At 32.7% G+C, this 27,179-nt stretch overlaps 1 protein-coding gene across 1 annotated transcript in view; it reads left to right on the forward strand.

Moving 5' to 3' along the window:
- The window catches only part of Pdk (pyruvate dehydrogenase kinase), a 52,099-nt gene extending 24,920 nt beyond the window's left edge, over positions 1–27,179 (forward strand). The window contains exons 6-12 of the mRNA XM_035367607.2: positions 925–1,002; positions 11,892–11,968; positions 12,194–12,295; positions 14,809–14,922; positions 17,280–17,393; positions 22,433–22,617; positions 24,704–27,179. Of these exons, the coding sequence (XP_035223498.1) occupies positions 925–1,002; positions 11,892–11,968; positions 12,194–12,295; positions 14,809–14,922; positions 17,280–17,393; positions 22,433–22,615 (668 nt within the window). The 3' untranslated portion in view covers positions 22,616–22,617; positions 24,704–27,179. The remainder of the gene's footprint in view (positions 1–924; positions 1,003–11,891; positions 11,969–12,193; positions 12,296–14,808; positions 14,923–17,279; positions 17,394–22,432; positions 22,618–24,703) is intronic.

The raw sequence follows: 27,179 nt of genomic DNA on the forward strand, positions 1-27,179 counted from the left end.
GCGCCTATTCCACTCATACTGTTATTTTAAAAAAAAAAGAGTGCAATTTGTTTTATTTTACTCAAGACATAAAATAAGACGTTACTCTGGACATGCTTCCAGTTTTTCACTGCCATTTATTTTAACTTTCATAATAATGAAAATGGGTCATGATTATTTTATTTCATGTTAAACAATTCCTTCACACAATATCCATGCACGCCCACAGAAACCATTACTGTAGAGCATTGAATAATCATTATAGCATGTGAAAAATAATGATGAATTAAGGAAATAGGTAGATATTCGAATTCTGTTTGAAAAATTTCCGTTTAATAACAATGCAGAAAATTCAAAAATATGAATTAGTTAAAAATGCTAAGTTTTGCAGATAGTTTTTTATTATTATTATTTTGTTTTCAATCATTAAATACTTTTGTAGAATTAATGCACATATAATTTTGCTTACATTTTTTTCTTTTTTATCGTATGTTAAATAACATTAAAAACTGTTTCTACAGCATTTTAAAGTCAGACAGAAATAGCCAAAGTCCCAAGTATGAAGAATTATTGTACTTTTATTGTATTTGTCAATTTATTTAATATAATAAGCAGCTATTGTTATTGTTTTTTCAAGATGTTTATGTAATTTCTGAACAGTTTGCTGAAAAGTTGGGATGTAAGTGAGACTACATATATGATTTTTTTAAATATGCATCAATATTTTGAAAGTACTAAATAGCTTATTTATGTATGTATTTGTTTATTAAGTGCCTCTAGGAGTATTAATTTAAATAAGAAAGTTTTGGTAAATGCCAATATCTAAATTCTTGCAACATATAAATTCCACCAGAAAAGTGAATTAGATGCAGCTTTTAATATTGGGGGCATAACAATGAAATATTTTGCCTGATTGTCATGTTAACAATATTTTTTAACTTTTAGATGCATATGAAAATGCAAAGTTTCTCTGTGATCAGTATTATATGGCATCGCCTGGTGTTGAAGTTGTTGAGCATTGTGGTAAGTTTGTTACCTTTGTGGTGTTAATTTGTCATATATACTTTTCCTTATTTCACTTAGGTGTGAAATATGTAGTGAATATGTAAGTAATGCTACTCTAAAAGTTACTGTAATTTTCATTGAATTTCTAGAATTTGAATTTTATTGATACATGCGTAACATCTGGACATTCTAATGTTGGTTGATAAATATTCAGAAGTACTATTATGATTTCTAGAATGTGGAACTTTATTGCTATTTTTATATAATGCAGTTACCAACTCTCCCAGTTTTCTATCACATCTTCCAACCATCAAGAAGAATGAATCTCCCGTTTTTTAATTTTTTAACTAAAGGAAGTGTTTCCCAGCAATAAAAAAAAAATTGAATTAATTAAATTAAAATTGTGAAAATTTGTTTCCCTCACTCCTGCTAGTTTTGCGCATGATTTTTCTTATTAACTTTAATTCATCTGAATTATTTTAATATATGGAAGTTTGTGAAAATATTTTATAGGAATTCAATCAATGTTTAATTAATTAATATATTTGTATAAATTCTGTTTTACACTAATAAATTGTTCATTACTATGTGTACGCACAAACAGTTAATACATTAATTATAATTTTATTTTCAATATAAAATACTTTGATAAATAAAAACTTTTCTTCTCTACTCAGAAATTTCTCAGTATACAAGATGTGATACTTAAATTAACAGGCCAGTGCATGCCCTAGCCCTTAATCTTGGTGGGGGGGGGGGGGGGAAATGGACAGAATGTAGTTGTTTCCATTACAAGTGGAGCTATAGTTCATCTCTATCTTGTTTAGTTGTTTGTTAATCATTGCTTAAGTTGAATGTTGTTTTGCGAGTCCAAGAATCATGATAAGCTTAAAAATCAAGCAGGGCATTAATCTTTGTGAAATTAAATAAAACTCCAAGTGAATGTTTTCAGTTAATGAAGGGAGTATTTGACAATAATTGCTTGCTGTGAACTTGAGCTTTTGAACATCGCAAATGATTTCTGGAAGGTCATGGAAAGGTTACAAATGATGTATATTCTGGTCAACCTGTGACATCAAAAATTGATAAAAACATTGAGAAAAATAATGAAATCATACGGAAAGACCATTTGAGTATTCAGATGATGGCAGACATGACGAACAGTGACAAAGAGACAATAAGAAAACCTTTGCATGAGACTTGGGAAATGATGAAAGTTTGCACAAAAATGGTACCAAAAACCCTCACATGAGAGCAAAAGGAGAACCAGACAAGCATTTGCTGTGACATCGTGGCGCAATTCACATCAGAGCCTGAATGCATAGAAAAAAATCATCCCATATGATGAAATGTGGGATTTTTCCAATACGACTATGAATGAAGGCAACAATGCATGCACTGGAAGAATCCCCCCTTTTCACCACAGGGCAAAAAAGGCGAACGAACAAGTCAAAAATGAAAGTCATGCTTATCTCCCTCCCCCCCTCACCAATATTAAGGATGTCATCATGATTAGTAAAGTGCATACCTCAGGGCCAAATGGTAAACTAGAATTACTAGATTGAGGTACGGACCAAACTGAGAGCAAGGACGCAGAAGAAAAGACCAGACCTGTGGAAACCCAAATCATGGATGCTGCACCAAGACAATGTGCTGGTGAAACAGTTCTTAATGTCAAGAGAATTACTGTGCTCGAACATCTACTATATTCATCAAATCTCACTCCTTGTGACTTCTTCCTCTTCCCAAAAGTGAAATGAGCATTAATAGGAACACATTTTCAATCTGTTGAAGAGGTCAAGCCGAAAACAGTTGACTTGCTGAAGAGGCTGACAAATAAAGACTTGCAGCACAAGATCAAACAATGGAGAGCATATATGCAGCTGTGTATATATAGGTAAGAGGAGTACAGTGAACGAGATTAAAAGCTATGTGTAATAAGATTTCAATAAGGTGTATTTTTCAAATCGTTATTTAATTGCCACACTATGTAAATGTGTAAGAAAATTATGAAATGACATCAGAGAAAAAAGTAAATTTTAGAATATCATTTTGCATCAGAATCATATGAGTACTTCAGTAACCTCAATCCTGCATTACATTGTGAAATAAAGTCAGTTCAGGTTCTTTTGAAATGCTACCAACTTGCAGCAAGAAAGCTTCACATACTCTCAGATTTTGTGAAAGAGTAAGATGTAGAATTAGGGTGTGAAGTTATGCACTTTATGCCAAAATTAACATGAAATTTAGTTTCCTTTCTGAAACAGTTTCAAGTGGATACCACACAGGCGCATCCAATTTGAGCACTGTGTGACAAAACTATAGATGATGATGTTTAAATTAATGTTTTGTTAACAAATATTATGCCATGCCAACCATTTTATAATTTTTCTGTCAAGAACCAGAAATATTCGAAGTCGTATCTGTGAGTGGCATTCCTTTTCAGACAATTTAACATTCCCTTTTTCCTATCTGATGGCTTGCTTAGGTGTCGCTGATTTCATGACACAAAGGTCTGTGCTATATTTGGCTTTTGTAACATCGTCATTGGATGCAAGGTTATTGGAAAATATATAACATAATTCAGGCAGGCAATAATCTTAATTGCTTCAGGCTGATGTTATTACACATATGAAGAAACTGCAAGTCAAATTGCTCAATGTGATAGAATTTTTTTTTATATTTTGGAATGAGTTTTCACTTGAGATGAATTAAGATAGCTGAAGTGGCCAGTTCTTCTGATGGAAACAGGATACATCTGATTTTTCATTACAGCTGTGTGTCTCCTGGCTTTTAATTTTTCTGTATTTAGGTAATCACTTTAAATTTCAGCTCAAAGGGAATGCTGCAAGGAAAATTTTTGTGACCAAGAAAGGGGTGAAATGACATTTTTATACAGAAGTTTAAATTGTTTGATTAGTTTTTATCTATCTAAACTGCTTTAATCCATTACAGAGATTTATATATATAATAATAATGCTGCATTAGATTAGATGTAATAAAATTGCTCCATTATTGTGATAAAACTGCATTATTATTGAAGTAAGATGACTTGGTGAGAGTTACAACGGATTGACGTCAGAGAGGACTGCATCATATAACTTGAAAACTTTACCACATAGTTAAAGCAATTGATGCATTTAAAAAAAAACAAACAAAACTTGCAAACATGCTTAAATACATAGCCTAAATTCCACAAATAATTTTATTTTTCGATAATGCACGGTATCACTGTGGGTGCGCTATACACCTCCCAATTTTCTACAGCTTGCAATTCTTAAAGAATGGACTAAATTTAGAAAAATAAACTCTACAAGGCTAGTGGCAATACAAAGCAGCTACACGAAGCAAGAGAAAAGACGGAGTCGTGACGTAATTAAGCTTTTATACGAATTCCATTTCAGATCACATGACAGTTTAATGTACAGGTGGTTGGGTTCAGACTTCATCGATGAGTATGCAATGCATATTCAATTACGGATCTTTTTCGTTTAATTAGAAAATTATTGCTCTGCTATTTTTAGAATGAAGATGGAAGTTAAAGGGTTATGTTGTATTTTACACACACTCACACACACACGCACACACACACTCACACACACATATATATATATATATACCGGGTGGCCATAATTAAACTCACAGTGCTCACAGTGTTCTGTAGGGCGATCTATTTGCGAGAATGATGCCACATTTTGTAGGAAGATTAAACAACACGGGGAACGAAGGATTCTGCGAAAAAACAAATTAGTTCCAAAAGTCACCGCTAGGGGATATTTGGCACTGTGTAATAGAAAATAGAGTGTTAACAAATGCAAATCAATACGGAAATTACCTTTTATTTTGCATTCAAATGAGGTTCAATGTGGCTGCCATTGTTGTGGACCACATATTGCATTCTGTGCACAATATATACAACAGCAGAAAGTAACATGTCTGCAGGAATCTCCTGTACAGTCCGTGATATGTTATCCTTCACCGTAGCCAGGTCCTGGACCACTCCTTGATAGACCTTGGAATTAAGGTAACCCCATAGCCAGAAGCCGCATGGGGTAAGATCAGGCGACTGAGGTGGCCATGCTGTTGGAAAGTAGCAGCTAATGACTCTTTCTGTTGTGAATTTCTGTCGTATCCGTACAGCAACGTGTGGAGGGGCTCCATCTTGCATGAAAATGATTTCCCCCAGGCATTGTATTTGCTGAAGTGCCGGAATGACAAAGCTGTTCAACATGTGGCGATATTTCTCTTCAGTAACAGAACAGGTTTCCGGTCCAGTCGGGGTAATGTTCTCATAGAAGAATGTACCTACGATAAATTCCGCTGTGAACCCACACCAAACAGTTACCTTTGGTGAATGAAAGGGAATTGCTGTGACTGCATGTGGTGGTTTGTCATCCCAAATTCGGCAGTTCTGGGTATTCACAGTTCCATTCAGGTAAATGTGAGCCTCGTCTCCCCATAAGATTTTCCACGGCCAAGCATCATCCTCCATTCTGGCAAGAAAGGTGAGAGCAAAAGTCAATTGCTTATCATGGTTGGGGTACAGTAACTCGTGTACACGGCTGATCTTGTACGGATAGAAGTTGATAATCTTTTGTAAGATTTTCCATACCGTACTGTGAGGCATATCATATTTTGAGCTACTCCACGAGCACTAGAAGGTCGCAGCAATAATATTTTCTGGTCCTCTGTCGACAATCGCCGTGGCAACTGCTTCGATTGTATCCTGTGGTACATGTTTTCGTCCTCTGCCTGACTGAACCTTCAGAGAACCTGTTTTTAGTCCATTAACTGACACAGGACCGTTACCTTTATGCTTTTTTTTTTTTTTTTTTTTTTTTTTTTTTTTTTGTGCGTTCTAAAAACACGAAGAGCGGCTGACGCGTTGCACTGGTTGAGGTAAAAGAATTTGACCAGTAATGCTCGCTCGACTAAAGGAGACATTGCACATAAACTTTCAATCCGATTGATTCGAAACGTAACACATTGCCTTTTAAACCCCAAGCAGCTGGCACTGTGCGAATGGATGTAACGTAAAATTTGAATAAAGAACTTCTGCTCAGCATACGTGATATTGCAAATCACGAGACTTTATCGGTGCTTATGTAGATTTTACGCTTTTCTAAATGTGTTGTCATATTGCACTTGAATTAAATCGGAAAATGTGCATAATAAAAGGTAATTTTATTCCGTGTTAATAGGCATTTGTTAACACTCTATTTTCTATTACACAGCGCCAAATATTCCCCTAGTGGTGACTTTTGGAACTAATTTGTTTTTTCGCAGAATCCTTCGTCCCGCATCTTGTTTAATCTTCCTACAAAATGTGGCGTCATTCTCGCAAATAAATCGCGCGATAGAACACTGTGAGCACTGTCAGTTTAATTATGGCCTCCCAGTATATATATATATATATATATATATATATATTTGCTCCTACTTTGGTTTCTTCAGCATAAAATTTTTAGAAATTTCAAAATCGTATGGAGTTAGCTTATTTTAAATAATTCATGTTTGATTCGTTATTTTAAATTTTAACATATTTTATACCAGAATCATTTCATAATCAGTTTGATAATTCAAGTTATATTGTGTAGGAAATTTGGGTAGTGCAATAATCATGTGCAGAAATTTGATAAACATACATTTTTTTTAATATTATCCCCAAAGGAATATTTTGCACGATTAAAAACAACCACAAACAATTAACCTAAACTTTGGTAAACATAACACAGTTTACAATTCTTTAAGTTTTCTGTCATAGACAGAAAACATGCATCATTGATAAGCACATAATCCTAGAGATAAAAATATTATTTTTTTCAAGAACCAGAAATTCAGGTTTACATAATCAATTCTACAGACTAGGAGGTGAAGCTACTTACACAAGCAGACTTTAAGAATCTGGAATCTGAAACAAACTTTGGCGATGCTGAAGGATAATACACGGAGGGTTAGGCTGCAGATGCATTAATGTAACCTTATTCTGACACAATTGCTTATAGTTTTTAATACTGTTTGTAAAGGGGAGCTGTTTTCTCGATCGTGCTAAATTATCAGTTTGTATTGCATTTCATAGACAGAAACACCCAACCAAATCCTTGTCCATCCTCAGCTGGAAACCGATATTCTACACCCCTAGCTAGTATCCATCCGAAAATGTCTCTTAATAAAAAGTGGAACATAATGCCTAGATATTCACACATTGTCAGTCACTGCCAGAAGCCAATATTCTAAATCAGTGTTTCTCAACTGGATTTATTCCAAGGACTGGTAAAATACTTCAGTACGTTTTCGCAAACCAGTATGATTAATAACTCGACCCGTTGGCACAATTTTTTCACATAAAAAAATCATCGATCATATTTTTCTGAACTTGTAAACTATTGTTATTGTAATGTAGGTGCTGTTTTAATTTCAGTTGTTGGCCGATGTCACTTTGGATTTTGGGCAGATAGCTGGATATTTTGCGGACCAGCAGTTGAAAAACACTGTTCTAAATCATTAAATAAGGAATTTGAATGCTCATACATCTTCCTTCATTCATTTAACAGTCCCAAAAACAGAGTTTCGATTCATTATCACTTTTGGAATCATAAATTTGGTGTAGTTTTGTGATAGACACATCGTGTGCATTTCCTTCTCAAGATTTTTCATTCTCATTCTCTCCATCCTCCTTCATCAGCTATTAAATCAGTCAATGCAGCTAGCTGATCATCATTCAGTACAGCCGATGCGTCTTCAGTTATTTCTTCTTTGCCTCGTAAATAATCAAGATTCACCACCATGTTACTCTTATCTCTCTTTACATTTTACAAGTTATTATCTAGAAAGTACCCCCCCCCAGCTTTTTCCCCTTTTTTCTTCATACTGCTGAACTCTTATCTAACTCAAAGCAAAAGCTTAAAACTAAAAATCCTCCTTTTTCTTTCCACCAAATCCTCATATATAACTTCAAACCTAATTATTAATTAAAAGCTCTGTTATGGTGCAATCACTTTCTGCTACAACCTTTTTCGAACCAATTATATAATCAGGTAACAATTAGAATTAGTCCAAAGACCATTTAAACAATAAATAGACATTTGTTCTAAATCAAGTCTTTTTCTACAAAGCTGCTGCATCCATTTAGCTCCTACAATGAAATAAATTTTAACCATTCCTTCCAAGCTTTCAAATAAAGAAATGTCTTGTTTCAAATGCACATTCTATTCTTAGGCTGGCCCCTCGATGCTCAATATCATCAAGGGAGCATAAAACATTTTCTCTCTTTCTGAGACATATACAGTAGGCAAAAATGATTCTTTATTCATAATCTAATTGTTTGGTCTTACTCGCACCCCTACTGTTTTCTTAACAGTTGTTTCTTAACACTTGTCGAGGGATCCACAATATTTAGAATAACCCTGAAGCCAGAATCTCTATGTAGCATTTATGCATTATTAAGTATTGCATACAAAATCTTGAACTTGCCCATTGAAACATTTCAAAAAAGTATACATTCATTTTCTTTTCTCTTGCAGCTTTAACTTAAATACTTCTCTGTTTGGAGTACTTTTACAGTCGTATTGCTGCATTATACAAAATCCTCTTGGTTTTTCAGATTGGTAGCTATGGGACATCTCATTCATCTTTTGGAGACTCACAAAAGCTATGAAACTATTCTTGCAGATCATTTGTGCTCATTTTTATATAATACATATCCTCAAAAAAAATTAATCCAGTGTTTACTAAATATGGACTCTGTAAAATGTGTGTGGGATGTAATTCAGCATATTGTCCATAGTAAAATTCCATCGCTGTCAAATGGTTGCATGTTATGGACCATTATTCAAGAGATGTAGAATATACTATTCATGCAGTATTTCAGAAAACTTATGGAACCCATGTCATTTATATTGTTTCAGTAATCTTTTAAAAGGATTACTGGGCTTTTCTAATACAAAATGAGTATTTTGCTCTTTATTTCTAAGGTTAACTGTTAGTGGTGTGGTAGAATGTTATTTTATTAGATCTTTTTTTAATGGGAGTAAAATAACACTGGGGAACAATTTATAACACAAATTCTGTTGAGTTCGATTGAGCTGTTTCAGAGTAAAATAGCTATGCCGATTTCAAAACTGTAGTTAGTTTTCTTCTATTTCATCAAGTTCTTTCTCTATACATTATGTGGATGTGACCAGTCTCCACTGCATCAAGTGAGGGTCATAGGAAGTACTACTGCTGTCCTATTGCCTGACATAAACCGTCTGACTGATGTGGTAGGAGACCAGTGACAAGTGCATACTTGTCTAGTTCAGTTATGGCTAAGATACTGTAGTGAGATGTTGTGTGTTGCTCTGATATAATGAAGTGCATTTCAATGTAAAATTCTTGTTTGTATACAAGGTTAACAGTGTTTAATTTTTATTTATATATAATCTGAAACCTTTCCTTATGTCTGCCTGTGCTAATTCACATCATAAGTGCAGCCCCAGTTCATTTTGCTGTATATGTGGCAGTTTTACCATTCACCAACTTAAGGCTGATGTTTACAAATAAAGGCCAACGTATTTGATGGTCTACTGATTTGGCAGCTCCTTAAAGATGAACGTCATCGGAACAATGACAAAACCTCAAAAGAATGTGTGGTTGGCATTCAAATACATAATCAAAGACTTTCTTCAAAGTGCATTAGCATGGAATTACAGCGAAATTGTCCAGCAGCTTTTGGGAAGCTTTAAAATGCGTGGTTGCAACAATGAGCATCTAATTGCATAATTATCTCGATACCTTCCCAAAACATTTTGACACAGTCAGTTATGAACTGGATGAGTGATTCCACCAAGAAAATCTTACTATTTGTATGAACAAAATTTAAATTGTCATACTTATATTGGGAGTACAAATAAGTCTCCGCCATTTGGAAAAAATGTTGCCACCAGTAAGTTATGTGTAAACTTGTGTGATGTAAAACATCATATCATAAAGTTATTCATCTGCTAACAACATAGCTTTTAAGTATTAGAGATTTCTGTGTCCATCATATATTTTTTATGCAAAAATGTCAAGTTTTGAGCTGAATGAGTGTCATTTGCAGGAACCTTTGATTTACTTCTCTAATTTGAAGAAATCTGCAGCTAAGATGCATTGATTGCTTGTATAAGCATGTGGGGATGTTGCCTTAAATGAGAGAAGTTCTAACAAGAAGTTTCAAAAGAAGTTCTAAGAAGTGGTTTCAAAAGTTTAAGAACTGTGAATTTGATGTTGAAGCCAAAGAACTTGGGGAAAGGATAAAAATATATGAAGACTTGGAATAGGAAGCATTATTGAAAAAAGAATTTGTGCTAAATGCAAGTAGAACTTGCACTTGCATTAGGTGAAACTCAACAAGCTATTTCACATCATTTAAAATCATTAGAAATGATTCAAAAGGAAGGAAATTGAGTTAAATGTGAACTAAATCCCAGAAACATTGAACACCATTTTTTTACACCTGAAATTCTGCTTGCCAGTCATAAAGGAAAGATTTTTTTGCATCATATAGTCACTAGTGAGGAAAAATAGATCCACTATGATAATCAAAGAAGAAGAAATCATGGGCACTGCTTAGCCGTGCCTCAACATTGACAGCTGATCTGATCATTCATGGGGGAAAAAAATTCATGCTGTGTTATGTAGTGGATCAACTTGGTATCATTTATTATTAGTTGTTCTAATCAAATGAAACCATTACAGGGGGCTGTCTACCAAATACAGTTGATGAGACCAAGCTGAGCAAAGAAAAATGTGCTGACTGCTACTCCAGACATGACAAATTATACTTTTGCAGGATAATGCTCATCCACATATTGCGGCGCCAGTCGGAACCTACTTAGAAACACTCAAATGAGAAGTTTTCCTCCTTCCACTGTATTTACCAGGCGTTGCCCTTTCTGATTATTACTTGTTTCAATTGATAACTCCTGGCCTGCTGAGCAACGCTTCACATCATATGGAGATACCAAAAATTGGGTTGATTTGTAGATAGTCTCAAAACGTAAAGCATTCTTCTGATGTGATATCCATATGCTGCCAGAAAGATGGGGAAAAGTAGTGGCTAGCAATAGATAATACTTTCAATAAAGTATAAAATGCAATTCTTTCACAACAAATGCCTGATATTTTATTTAAAAAAGAGGCAGAGACTTGTTTATAACCCACGTATAAATAAGACTGTAATGTCTGATGTCTCCCTCCCCCTGGTATTTGGGGGGGGAAAGTTTATACAACTCCCTCTGGCGATTGATTGCCGCAGGGGGAAGAGTCAGTTAGGGTTTGGACAGCGTCGGATGTGACTGCACGATTATCGCAGACGTGCACTCACCATATGTCTTAATAGGACTACACGATAATCTGCAGGCGTGTACTCTCCAAGTGACTTTAATTAATGCTAATCTTATGTAAATATTTTGTAATCTACTTAATACCTCTTATATATATATATAAATAAAATAATGTGTGAGAAGAATGAAGTTCCATTATTGGATTAACACCACAGATGACAGCAAACTAAAGAACCAAAATCAATCATCACAAAGACCATTTTTTGTTAACAGTGTATTTGGTAAGTTTTCCCTTTATTTTCTTTTATATGCATGTATATAAAGGACTGTATAATTGAGACATAGTATCTTATCACTTAAAAAGTTGATGTGATAGACAAAAATTAAGGTTATTTTTGGATTCAGAGACCAAAAGTTGGTCGAAAGCAAGTGACGGTTTTAAGGCAGCAAAATTGCTCTGCCCTAGTGTTATTTGTGTTAAAATATAGATAATCAAAGCAAGTGACAGATTTAAGACAGTAAAATTGCTTTTCCCCAGTGTTTTTTGTGTCAGAATTATTTCATGTTTTATAATATGTTCTGAAATTTGTTTTTAAAATTTAGCCCTAGATCCAGGTTCCCCTATATCAGTTGTGTATGTACCAGCACACCTGTATCATATGCTGTTTGAACTGTTTAAAGTAAGTAATGGTCTAAAATTATTTTCTGAGTACTGTGTTCTCCAATTACGTGTAGCAGGATTCATAATTTTATTGTTTTAAAAATAAAATTTTCAGTAAATTTTTGTAATTATTTAATCAAACCATGACAAGTGGAGAGCCATGAACTATTTAAACAATTTTAATATAAATGTTCTCACAGTTCTAAGACATGTGATATTCTTGATCCTTTACGTATATTTTCAGAATGCTATGAGAGCTGTCGTTGAACATTATGGGAGCTCGGCCGATAATTTTCCTCCAATTCAAGTGTTAGTTGCACTTGGGAAAGAAGATCTGACCATTAAAGTAAGTTCAGTTCTAAGTAAAATAATAGTAATTAATTTATGCATAAAATAAATAAACTACTAACCAGATCACAGCTGTTAATAAGTCGTGCAACAGTTAAAGTAATATAAAAAATGCATTTCCTTCATGGCTTCTCAGTCGAATATTTCTGCAGAAAAAGAATCGACGGGTATTGTACTTTGGCAATCATTGTCTCAACAATCATGGAGAACAAACATGTTAAAAAGGAATCCTGGAATCATAATGAATAAAGTCCTTTTATTTATTAATCAATCCATACATTTCCTAGCAAAGGACAAACCTACATCATCCTTCAAAATATAACAAATGCCCTTTTCATTAAATAGCATTTGATTATTTTCCTGTTTATATAAGTCAGTATGCAGTTTCTAGCATTTAATTGAATCTGATGTGACCATTTTATTGGCAACTTGTATGTTAACAAAGCTAAAAAATAATTAGTTTTTGTGATTTATGAGGTACACATGTAAGATTTGAAGGAAAAATATATGTATTATAATCTAGGAGTTAAAAATTTACTAGTTGTGATTGCATAAAAATACGTTTAATTTAACTATGTTGTGTCATTTTTAAGAATATATGATATACACTCTGTAACAAAAAAATGTGTGTACCCAGAAGAAATTGAGCCACAATCACGAAACTCGTAAGGTATGAAGTCTAGTAAGTGATACGCAAATGATTTAAATTTTAACACCAATTGGACTTTGATGAGGAGCACAGAGTAGGCCTCAGAGAAGGAGGTTGGTCGAACAGGTGTATCGGCCGCCACCTCTGTCAGGGTGATATGGTAGTTGCTCAGTGTTGCCGACAATGGATCATGGAAGGACCATTGCGGAGAGTCAGAGTATCCTAGAAATACAAATATCCGTGAGAATCGAACCATCATAAGAGCAGCCACTTCCACACCAACAACTAACATCAATTCGACACTATTTACCACATTCCAGGCATCCAGTGGTATCAAGGAAACCATTTGGAGACAACTGGCCAACACTGGTACATGCTGCCGACATCCATTAAGACATCTTCTACTGACCCCACATTATAGGCAACACCACTGGCAAGCTAGTGTGTGCCTGACTGGAGGCATGTGATCTTCAGCGATGAATCCCGATTCAGTCTTAATGCTGATGACCAACACACATGTATATGGAGGCAGCCAGGCCAGCAATCCAATCCAGCATTTGTTGTTGAGCAACATATGGCGATTACACAAGATATGGCCATGGGAGGAGTGATTTGTTGGGACACACAATCACCTCTAGTCTTCCTTCAAGGCACAATGATGACTCGCAATTACGTGTATGACATTTTAATGCCAGTTATACTGCCTATGTTATTAAGTCACCCAGATCCCATTTATCAGCGAGACAACACTAGTCTACATACTGTGCAACTCTTCCAACAATGTCTTCAAGGATATGGCGTACTCCCATGGCCTATCAGATCACCAGACCTCTTGCGAATAGAGCACATTTGGGACGTGCTTGGAAGGCAACTGCGGCCATCCCAGAATATTCATGAATTAACTGCCCAGCTGCAAAGATACTTCTTCAGGGGTTGCATATGACATATTTTATTTGATGCCATGCTGTACTTTGGCTTGTATAGCTGCCAGAGTTGGCTATACTACTTACTGATTTGTAACCTTTTTCATGCCATAACTTCTTAATAAAACGATCTTTTGTTCTGAATTTGTAATCATTTATTTATCACCTCATACACTATATGCATGTTAAGTTTCATGATAATAATTTGTTTCCTTCTGTGTGCATATATTTTTGTGACAGAGTGTATAAAGAACAGAGAAACACTACATGGATTATAGTGTGTACAAGTGCTTTAAATTTTAATAATTACAAAACTTTAATTTATAGTGATATTAATTTGTAGTTAATTCATGTTGTCTATTATTACAATTATTAATGTTATGATATAACCTCTTGGTCCAGCAAAAAATATCTGATAATTTTATGATTTTGCATGCAAAATTAATTTTTTTACAAATTTTCTATAAGTTTTTATGCTATATTTTTATCAGTTATAGCAATGTTATGCTATAAATAAAATACTGATTATATAATTATGCTTTTTTAGAAAAATAACATTATTATTATTATTTTAATTTCTTACTGTCATGTTTTAAAATGTCTTTCTTTGTTAGAAGTTTTTGAATTTACTCTTTTCAAAATTTAAATAATATGTGAATTTTATTAAATTTAGTTTCCAAATTAGTTTCAAGCAAAAGTTAAAATATTGACTTAGCACTGTTTTCCGAATTATTTTCAAGAATCTTTTCATTTTTGCTTAAAAAAGTTAGCAGGTGTAACATATTAGACGAAAGTTTAGCTGAGATTCTCTTGTGAGTCATTACATTGCATCGCTTTGTTATTTCATAGATTAAGGTGAATCAACTGTATTTGCAAGTACAATTTTTTTTGTACCATTGTTAGCTTCTTAGTGAAAACTTTAATCATTTATTTATTCAGATGTCTGATAGAGGTGGGGGAATACCACGCTCTCTTACCGATGTTTTATTTCAATACATGTATTCTACGGCTCCGAAGCCTTCAGCATCAGTAGAATCATCGTCTGCTCCACTGGTGAGTATATGAATTCTTGAATGTATATATGGTAAATGAATATCAATTTGTGTTTTATTTTTGTTATGCCAAATGTATATTGAGTGTTCCCACTTATCTGCAAAATCTTGGCAAGCTGGGAGAAATTAAAGTTTTTCAGAATGTGTGGAAAGTTATTAAAAAAAATTGGGTAACAAAAAGTTCATGTTTTAAAATAGTAACCTATGAAAAAAAATTTGCATCTTAATAAGAAATCAAATAAAGAGTTACTGTAATTAGCCATATTACTTAACACTTTTTGTTTTGGCTTATTTCTACAGCAGCAAGGATCACTAGTTTGGTGCGAACTTTTTTCCTGGTGATGACTGTCTTTAAAGCTTTTGTTCATGCATCACATTTTGTATCCAGCTGTGTTTCCTCACCTGCTATAGATTTCAATATTTGGGATGTGGAATTCTTCATAGCAAATCACTATACCGTTCTTGAGAAATATTTATTGATATTGCCACAAGATACCATTACATCTATTTGATTACCTAATGCATCCCCTTCTGGACATGTGACCTTGTAAAAAGTGATAATTTAGTCTTTACTTTCTTTAGAATTCCAACTGCAGTACGCAGTATAATTTGAATGTTAGAAAAACTTGTTGGAACTATTGAGTTCCCTATATTTAAGTTCTGGAATTGGATTTAGGCCTTTATCTTATCTTATGTACTTTTGTATATATAATTGTTTAACTTTTCATTAAAAGATCAAAAGTCATCCTTTGACATGCACTTTTTTTTTATTGTCATTTTGTTTTCAGTTTGAATGATTTCAGCAACTCTATCTGTTCAGCAAATGTGAAGGTGGCCGAAAATGGTGCAATAAATGCCAAAAGAGGCACTGCCCATGAGGGGAAAGAAATAAAGCAAAATGCACCAATATGACATGAAAAATATGTTGCATGGCTTTAACCAAAACATATCTTGTATTTTTTGTTTTTCTCACTTGAAGTATTTTATCTGAAACAGTTGGAACAGTCTTCATCTGCTTAGTTCTCCAGCATTCTCTTTAAAAATATAACTATTCTGTCACTGTTCTCTTTAGAAATGTAATAAGTTATAAAAAATTTAGAAGTCGCTGTGATGTGCTTTTGAATGTTATAATAAATTGTACTTGTTAGTTACTCATAACCAGGAATTATCAAGTTTGACATTGGTAAAACTGTAAATGAGGGGATTTGTAGAACACAAAAAATTCAGTGACTAGAAAGAGAATTGTGTTTATGCTCATATGAAGTCTCTCCAGACCCTGCATATTGCCTAAGTCCATAGGTTTGAAAAAGGCCTGAATCATCTGATAATTCCTTATACCCCCCCCCTCTATTTTTTGTGTATAAAATGTATGTGTGTTTGTTTAAAAGCAAGCAAAATAGGTTGTAAGCTCCTCTTTCAAAAAACACTATATTTAGGACTGCATATTGTGTCTCACTTAGACCCTTTGTCTAGCATTAGATTCTGTGAAATTACTTTGTATTGTATAAATTTGTACTTTTACAGAACTTAATGTTCAAAAGATTTTCTCAAACAGTATCTAAAGACATATGAAATTCTAATTAATACAATTACTTCCTTATTTTATTAATTTGTACTTTGAATATTAATGTTGAGAGAAAATAGTAAACACATTGAAGTAACTTTTCTTGATTCTGAGCTATTAATACTTATTTTATGATGAAATCATTCATTTAAAATTTGAATTAGTGTCTTTATTCAGATTTTGTACATGTAAAAAGGTAAGTATAAGAAATCATAGAAAAAGGTAACTTGAAATTTCTTTTCATGTATTTATATATACCTGCTATGTAATGAATAGTAATTTATAAGCAGTAGGATCTTATAGTGTCTAAATAGAAGATAAAAATGCCTATGTAAAATTAAAAATTGGGAAAATAATAATAATAATGAAACAACAAAGTAAGATATTATAATTATTAAATATTGAAAAGAACTGGATTGGAAATGATGACATTAACTTAAAAAGATAAGTTTTTATGTACGTGAAAGGAAATCCATTTCACCAAATGAAAGAAAGCTTTGAAAAGAAAATTTCATAGAATCAATGTCAAAACTATAGTTATGAGGCCAAATATGATTAGCATTAAATTTATTTATTTTTGTCTTTGGTGTGAAAATTAATCTCTTTTAGTTTGAATAATTAGCATCAAAATCCCCCTTGAAAAAATTTGAAAATCTGTTTTGAATTGTATTCAAAATCCATGCACACCAAAGACTGCCTAATTTTAAAATTTGCAATGCATTTTAAAAAATATTATATTAATCTATGCTGGCTTATTTTATGAAAAATATTAATTTTTTTATGTATTTTTCAAGGCTGGATATGGGTATGGATTACCGTTATCTAGATTATATGCTCGATATTTTCAAGGAGATTTAATTATAACATCTGCCGAAGGTTATGGAACGGATGCAATAATATATCTTAAGGTAAAATTTAATTCTTTTCATTGCTATTCTTTATGCTGTGCTTTAAAATTTTGGGTCTTCTATGTAAATATACACTCTCTAACAAACAAAATCGACGCACCAAGAAGGAATCATCTGATTGCTTTGAAATTTTATATGCATACATGTTTTAACCAACTATGCAAATGATTAAAATTTTGTGTCCAATGAATGAATATTGCGATCTCCAGTGCATCGGAACTGCGCATCCAGCAGATGTATATAAGGAGCTGTTCTTGAACTGTTAACATTTCTGTTGCATTACAATTTAGGATATCTTTCAACGACTGAAAAAATGCCTTGCTGCAGGATTCGAGCTCATAATGAGCAACTGTCAGAGTTTGAAACGAGGTCGTGCCATTGGATTGAAAGAAGGAGGTTGTGCAAATCCGAGAGTCCCTCGTCATATGAATCAAAGTGATGCAGCGATTAGAAATTGTTGGCAAGAATGGGTGGTCAATGGCAGATTTCAGCATCATGATGGTAGCAGTTGACATAGGACCCCAACAGATCGGGAGGACAGTGATCGTCAGATCAGCTATCACATCACCTGATTCGTCGCTATCAACCATCAGATATGCGACACACGCACGACTTTTCACCATGACCATTCACAGATGGCTGATAGAGCAAGATCTATACTCATACCAACCGTTACGCCCACCTGCCATTCACGTCTGCACACTGTCAAGCCATATTACAGTGGTGCTTAGCTCGATCAGACTGGAATGATGCTGACTGGGGATGCATAGTCTTTAACGACGAGTCTGGCTTCCAACTGTGTTTTGACAATCATCGAAGATATCTTTGGAGACGCCCAGAGCAGCATGCCGATCCTGCTTTCACTATTGCACGTCACACAGGCCCTCAACAGTTTTGGGGGTGCTATTTCCCTTGATAGCTGAACTCCTTTAGTCGCCATTAGAGGCACACTTACAGCACAGCGGTACGTCAATGATATTCTGAGACCTGTTTTGCTACCAGTCCTTTTGCAGTACCCTGCCCTTATTTTTCAGCAAAATAATGCCAGACCACATACGCCACGTGTTGCTATGAACTGTCTTACAGCTTGTCACACTTCCTTGACCAGCCAGATCACCAGATTTCTCTCCCATCCAGCATGTCTGGGATGTGATGGGAAGCACGTCACACAGGCGACTGCATCTACCAGGGAATGTTGATGACCTAGCCCAACAATTGAAGCAAATTCGACAAGAAATATCACAAGAGACCATCCGGGAGCTTTATCAGTTTATGCTACGGAAGTGTGGCAGCTTGCATCCAGGGTCAACACCTTATTGAGCTTGTTACTTTGTAACTATGTAACTCTGAAATAAATCATTCAATTGACCAGAAATTTTAATCATTTTCTATTCTGTATATAATTTTCATATCCAGCAATTTTTGTCTCCATTGGACTATTTCTTGGTGGTTTTTTTTTTTTTTTTTTTTTTTTTTTTTTCCCCTTATAGAATGTATTTAAATCATGTATAAATGGGTTGCTCTAGCAACCTTTGTAATTAGGAAAATTTAATTTCTGTTTGTTTTAGTTAAGAATCATTTTTGAAAAACATATTCTAAATTTCCAACTTAATTAGAACCATATTTCATGTTGATATTTAAAAAATCGTTACAACTGTTTTGTTTTTCTGTTTGAACCACAACTTGAGTCAAAATCAAGTTGCATATGAGAGGTGAAATAATTTTCTTTTTCATTTATCCTGTTGTATGTTTAAAAAGATTCATGAAAGAACTCTTCCTTCTCAAAGAAAAAATTCGTAAAATAAAAGAAAAAACCTTTTTTTTTTTTTTTTTTTTTTTTTTTTGTGTGTGTGTGTGTGTGTGTGTGTGCGTGCGTTCGTGCGAGCGAGTGAGTCGAGACGAGCAGCAAATTTTTTTTTTTTTTTTTGTACTTATGTACTTTCCTGCTGACCAATTCTGTAAAACAAAAACTGTCACCAAACTGTGTGATTTTGAACCAGTAATGGATAGGCATGATATCACAATATATTTGTAAGATCTTTGCCTTAGTTTTAAATAACCCTAATTAATCCTCGATAAGCCAATTTAATTTTTTTAAAGAAATATAGATATGTTGTATTTTCCCCTACTGTTGAAAAAAAAGATTAAAATTTGAGACCTATTTTCTACAAAGCAGTATTTTCAAGTCACAGGATCCTGGCCTAAAAAAATGGGCATGTTGAAAATGCATGAGCAGTGGCAATGCATTTACACTTATTTCCAAAAATTAAGGGAAAATAGCACACATAAGGATAACTTGATCAATCTATATAAGATTTAAATTTACTCAAAAAGAATTTTTGAGTAAAACTGCATTATGCAAATTACTGGTGCTGCAATCAAAATATGACATCTGTGAGGAGCATAAAATTACATGTTTCAGAGGCAGTCTGCAAATTTTGCTGTGATACTGAGATAAGAAATCTGAGATAGCCAGTTTGTAACAATGACCCCAGGCATCATTTACCCAAAGAACTATGATTGAGAGCTATTGGAAGACTAGAGGCAGGACAAAGTCAGACAGAAGTGGCCGGATGGCTAAATGTAAGTCCTTCTGTGGTTCATAGATTTTGACAAGAGTTTCTAACCCCAGACTCGCATTCAGGAGGTTCAGCCAGACTCATGACAGCTACGACAAGCGCTGGTGACAGATGTTTGTTGTTATGCACATGAAGGAATAAAACCTCAACTCAGATCCTCCCTTGCTGGAGCCACTGGAAGGTTGGTGTCGATGTCAGCTATGCATAGAAGGCTTCACAAAGTACACGAGGTGACCAGCCCAGGTCAACATGTCTACTGGACAGCTGATCATCGGAGGGCTGTTCTCTATGTGTATGAGTCCAGTCTTAGCCTCCAAAGCAATATTAGGCATTATTTGATTTGGAGAGAACCTGGAATCCATTGTCATCAAACATCTGTGAAAGAGATGCATATGGAGAAAGCAGTGTCTGTATTTGGGGTGGTATTTTTTAGGTAGACGCATAGGTCTCCATGTGGAACCAATAAATGCTCAGACCTACAAAGATGTGATCCTTGATGTTTACATGTGCCCTTATGCCAGAGCAATAGGTGATAATTTCCTATGACAGGACGACAACACTAGACCACACAGGGCCTACATCATGGGTAGTTATTTTCAGCAGCAAACAATTCAGTGCATGGAGTGACAACCTCAATTACTGGACCTGAATCCTATCAACCAGGTTTGGTATCTTTAGGAAGACATATAACTGCTCTCAGTCCTCTTCTTCAGACCCTTGCAACTGCTTTGCAACAGCAATGGCTCTCACTTCCTGTGGAACTAATAGACTGTGTAATTGACGGCATCGCACATCGTTGTATGTATCGTTGTATTGCTTCTAAAGGAGATTATAGCCTATATTGAAGGTAATTTTCCTATGCCAAACTGGCACATCCAATTTGTTCATTTTATACATATGCTAATCTCTGTAACACCATACTTGTCTAGTAATTTCTTTTCATATTATTTTATACCTTACTATGTGTTGTATACTGTGAGTCAGTTTCATTAAATTCTACATATAACTTGTTGAGTAATCGTCATTTTTGTGATTTTTCCTTACCTAATCATAACTAGTGTATTTGTATTGAGCAAATATCCCATTTAATATTGTGATTTATAGCAAGTAGCTTAACTTGCAGCTGTTAATTACCTAACTAAAGAAAGAGGGTTCTGTTCTTTCAAACTTCTCTCAAATGATTAATGCAGTGATTCTCAACCACTGTGTTGTGGCACTTTTGTGTGCTGCCAAATTCTTAAAAGTGTGCCTAAATTTTAGAAATGTATGTAGTAAAAATTATAATGGGCTTAATCCTTGTATACAGTACACATCAGAATTGGCAAAATTTGTTTTTTAAGACTTTAATAAGTGCATCAATTGCAGTATCCAAGCTGATTTTGGTACCAAAGACTTCTATATTTTAATTAACTTTGAACAAAGAGGAAGAACTAATTTCTCTTTCTAATAGTCGACATTTAATTTTAAAATATTCGGAAGAATCAATTAATTCATTTTGGATTAACATTAGATGCAATTATCCCATGATGGCCAAAAAAGCTTTAAAAATATTATTACAGTTTTCTGCATCTTATTTGTGTGAATTCGGTTTTTCAGTATTAACCAACATAAAAATGAAAACAAGATCGAGACTGTTAAATGTAAAAGACAATATGAGAGTAGCATTGTCATTTTTATGACCAAATATAAATGAAATTATCAAATGTTGAAACTCAAGCTCAGATTTCTCATTAAAAGTATTCGTATTATTAACTTGTAATTAATTCTTTAATAAACGTACTGCTGTTTTTGTAGTACATATTATTTTATTTTACATTCAAAATTATTTTCATGAACTATTTGACACAGTGTATTATAGGTAAATAAACCACTTTTAAAGTTATCTTTTTCTTTGTCTGCCACCAAATTTTGAAATCGTTAAAAGTGTGCTGTGACAAAAAAAGGCTGAGAATCACTGGGTTAATGCCAGGTTAGCAGGATCTTGCATCAGTTGCTTTCTCAACAACTTTTTCCAGTCATTTTCATGGCAATCTTTTCAAAGGCCTGGGAGTGGGCTTAACCTACTATGAAGCAGGACTTAACAAATATCCTGCATGTTTCAACATTTACAGCTGAAAACGCTGTTCATTAGCCCTTTAGATAATGTTATTTCAATAACTGCTATTGAATATTTACCACTTGGTTGAATATGCTATTGAATATTTATGACTATTATTGGTTAAAAATTTGCTAATGCTCAAATATCTTAAACAGTATTTATTTTGTTTAGCATCAATAATAAAATATTTTGCATGTGTTGTTAAATATTAAAAAAGAAAAATATGAAATCTAGCTATAAAGAACTCATTTCTCAATTTCAGCTGTCTTTTCAGCTTTTTTCAGCTTCAGTTTTTTTCCCCATCATATTCCACTTAATTAACTCATTAGGTATGTTCTTTTAATACATTTAAATATTTTTAGGCCCTGTCAAATGAAGCAAATGAGTTACTTCCAGTTTTTAATAAAACTTCAACTAAACATTATCGGGCTTCAGTTGGTACTCATGATTGGAGTACACCGTCTCCTTACCCATCTGTGAACCAACAACTCGGTATGAGACAGTTTACTACCTACAACCAAAAAAAGAAGATGTCTGTTAGTTGAAGGTTTGTTTTCAAATTATTTTTATAATACTTTTTTTAATATAAATATGTAGCAATAATGTTGTACCATTATTTATGAAATATGAGTTTAATTTAATTCAAATGACTGGATTTTGAACTTCACTTCAAGGTCTAATTTTTAATATTAATTAATTTGCTTTGTTCTTGGATAAACCTCTGTGAAGGCTTTATTTTTATTGTATTTTAGATTTGAATAATCATGTGAAATTATAGAGCATTTTTATTAAATTAATTATCAAAGAATATGAAGGTTTAGAACAACTAACAATCATACTTAATAGATAAATATTGCTTGGCACTTGTGTGTACAAATAATTGAAAATATTCTGCATTTGTTCAGGACTTACATTAATTATTTACCATATATTTCCACATACAAATTAAAAATTGTTACCAGATTTTTGTTTTGCTATTGGTGTTTGGTGTTGTTACCAGATTTTTGTTTTGCTATTGGTGTTTGTTCAAACGCATAAATTCAGTCATAAAGATAAATTGTGAAAACATTAAAAATTGTAATTAATTGAAAAAATATTATTAGCCCAAAAGGGATTTTGTGTTGGTTCACTATAAATGGCATATCACTTTTCAAATTGTTGCTACCAAATATTATTGCTCTGTATTATTTTTAAAGAAATTAAATGATGAAGAATCAGCATGTATGTGTTTATGTTCTTTTCATTGTGAAAAAATGTTGGTACCTACAGTTGTCAAATTTTGAATAACGTAGTCCCCCACCTGAACATGTGCACATGGAAGCCCAAATTTTTTAATTTTGAATTTTTTTTTAATTCATATTTTGTAAAATGTTTATGAATTTTTTATTAATAAGCTGAATGATTTGAAAGTGATCAGTGGCAATACTGTTTGAAATAAAGTATTTTTTCCTCCAGCACAAAAGACTGTTGCCATTTGGAAAAATGTAAGATATTTCAATTTTAGTTATCAAACTCAGTTCTATGAAAGCAGTGTGTTGCTGCAACTGGAAATAAAATGCTTTTATCTTCCTTGCGCCAGTATTTGTTATTCAGTAAAGCGTAAGATACTTTTAAATTTATTCTGTAAGGTTATTGAATAATAAACTAAGCAATTTAAAAGCAATAAACTCATATCTTAATATTGTTTTCTGCTTTGTAATTTGATTCTTTTAGATAAACATATATTAAAATCATGAGATGTCTAGCTGTAAATTTTCAATATTTTGTATGAAATTGCACTAGCTGTACTCAATAAAATCATTATACATGAGTGGCCAGTTTTTAAAGAAATAATGTAGCAAATATTAAGGTCCCCTCTTTCCCTACAACCAAGTTCTCATGATGACTTTCAGCTAAGTGTATTTTGAGTGCCCCCCTTTTCTGCACAGACACTATACTCTTGGAAACATCTATGCCTTCTCCAGGATTCAGGACCTAACCTATTGGTACAGCACTTGGCATCACTAATCAATGTAATGGGGGGGGTTGCTCCTTAACAGCAGTAACAAAATAATTAGAGGTAAACATACTTCAATTTGAAAAACCACAAAACTTTCTGAATGATCCGATAAGTTGCACACTTGGCCACTCTTCAAAGTAAACTATGTAGTGTGCTCAATACCAAAAGTGATCATATTCAGCTTTGTATGATTTGTCACAAAACAGGTCTTTTAAAGAAATTCTGAAGTGTATAGTCATTTTCCATTTAGTCCCAATCTCACTCTTGTAATTCTAACTTTTCTTGCACCTCAAGAAATTCTTGTTTTGTCAACATTTTCAAAATGACTCAAAAGTAAAGTAACTATAAAATATTAGTTCAAGTGCCATGTAGCGGAATTTTCGAACAAAGTGATCCAAAAGTTGGTTCTGCTGTATGGTAGATATCTTTGGATTATGTTCAAAAGTAGGTGAACAGTTGTTATTACATATCATTTATCCTCCAATGAAATTATGTTTACTTTCTGCAAAAAGCTGCAGAGAAACTTACTATCTGGACATCCCTACTTATAATTCTCTTTCTGTTGTAATGAATAAATGTTATAGCTTTAATAAATTATTCAAATTTTGTAATCACTCTATATTTTGTATTTCAGGTGTTGATTGATAGGTTAGAAATAGCTATGCTATTTAATATGTATGGCGCGAGTTACAAAAGATGAAAATATGTGTATTTCGCCAGATATTTTCTACAATGCAATTGATTTTATATCATTTATACCTCTGGATACCTGTGAACCTGAACTGCTCTGAAAAAGTTTTATTTCAAAAGCATAATGTACAATTTTGTGCTTTCTTAGTTTTTATTAATAATTTGCTCATCATGTTGAAAGGTTGTTAATATGTATATGCCAGTTTATTTATTGACTTTCCATATTTGCATATAAATTTTGTTATTAAGTATACAATTTCAAAAAAAATTAATTTTATGCATTCCCTGTTATTGTTAAAATTTTGTAGAGATTATTGAATTGTTATTTTTATATGTCTAATAATGTATACCCTATTTTATTTATTTGCAGATCAGTTTTTAACTTAAATTTCATTTTGATGTCATAATTATCAATGCATCAAAACTGTTTTTTAATGATTTTTAAAACTGAATTATAAGATGTGGGGAATAGCATTAATTTTTACTTTTTTCTTAAATTTGAGCAGTTGAAATTTGAGAAAAGGTATATTATTATTATTGTGTTTGAATTGTAGATAGCATATATGTAAAATTAGAAAGACCTTCCATTAAGTTAAAAACTATATAATTAAGTGTGTATAGATGTATTATTTTGTTTTTGAGTTTTCTTATGTTAGCTTTGTTTTATTTTCCTGTAGTTAAATATTTAAGTCATTATATTTTGTGAATACACTTAGGTCAAAGTTGTAATAAAAAGGAACTTATTGGTATAGCATTTGTATAGTTAAAGTTATTATATGTGTATTGTTACTGTCAAAAATTTAGTTTAGATGCTTGTGCACATTATTTATGTTTAGGGCATAGTCTCGTTAATAGTGAAAATGGAAATTAAATAACTCTTTGTGCAGCCGGTTGACTCAGTGAGAATTATATTAAGTGCCGTAAATTTTTCAGCTTGTTCGTCTGAAGTTAAACATAATAGTTTATCTTTTATTTTAAAAAGATAATTATTAGCATTTATTATAGTCTCTTAAAAACATTTTTTTCTCCTAAAAATGTTAGCAAAAAATAAAATATATATATATATCTTGTGTAATTAGTGAAAAGTTATTTGATCAAAATTGATTTTTGAACTTTTATTAGAACTTTCAGGAGTATTAATGGTTTTGAAACAGTGTTGCAAATGATGTAATATGTTTAAGCTTTGTCTTTTTTTTTTTAATCTGAATCTTTAATGGCAGTTGTATTATTATATGTGTAACATCCCTACAATAAAATTGTATATGTATAATAGATTTCATAATTAACTGTCAAATATAATTTTCTACTCAAAAAATGTATACATATTTTTAATATATTTCATAAAAATTTTCATTAAGTATCTTTATACAAAAGTAGTTAGTTAATTTAGGTAACTTTTTTTAAAAACACATTTTGAAATTATAAGGGTTGATAATTAAGTTTCAGTTCAAGATCTGCATAACCCAAAATGTAATTCGGGGGCAGAAAATATATTACTACCTTTCAAAAATAGCACCGATTAGAAGTTATTTCATTGTGTGATTGTGTATTATAATAAATAATGGTATTAATGATACATGTTTTTCAAACCAATGTAATTTTAATTAGTTTTATTTTGAATGATATACTGATACAGTTTTAACAATCCTGTAAATGAGCTGTTCTTTGAAAATGTTGCTGTTCTGTTATCCCTCTCTTTAGAATATTACTTTTCAAAAATAATATCTATTGAAAAGTCATTACATTGTGGGATTGTGTATATAATAAATAATGATATTAATGCAAGTTCCTTTTATGTAACGAACAGTTTTCTCCAGAGTTCTGTTTCTTTTTTAATAGTTTAAATTCATATTTTCTACATTTTTTCATTTACTTCACTGTAATAAGCAAGATAAATTTTTGTACTGTTCCTAGTTATTTAATTGTATTTTGTACTAGCATACAAAATTATTCTGGTGCTGATACTTAATTTGATAGTTTATTTATTGTATGTGGTCAGAGAAATATATGCTACTTGATCATGCAAAGTAAAAAAAAAAAAAAAGTTAAATTTTAATGGAAAACATTATGGTAACAACATTGTCATATGTATATGTACCACATAGTCTGTATGAAATTTTAAGTATAATGAATTTAAGTTATCGGCTTCATAACATGGTCTTCCCTGAATAAGATGCATGTTATACTCATATTCAAAGCACTGTTGAACAGAAGAATTGTCACCCCTTATATATTCTAGTAACAGTATTCATACTAGTCCCATTCCGTATATGAAAGTCTGCAGCGTAATTATTTCAGATAAAATTGTTGTATGTTTTAACTATGTTGCAGTGTTAATTTGAAAAGAAAATATATGCATTTTTAATGTAAACTGAAACTATGTAACAAATATAAGATTAAAGAATTTACTGTTCTTTGTA

Source organism: Stegodyphus dumicola, chromosome 7 (assembly GCF_044657685.1).
Source record: "Stegodyphus dumicola isolate Sdum_Otavi_A_Nest chromosome 7, ASM4465768v1".
Classification (NCBI taxonomy): domain Eukaryota; kingdom Metazoa; phylum Arthropoda; class Arachnida; order Araneae; family Eresidae; genus Stegodyphus; species Stegodyphus dumicola.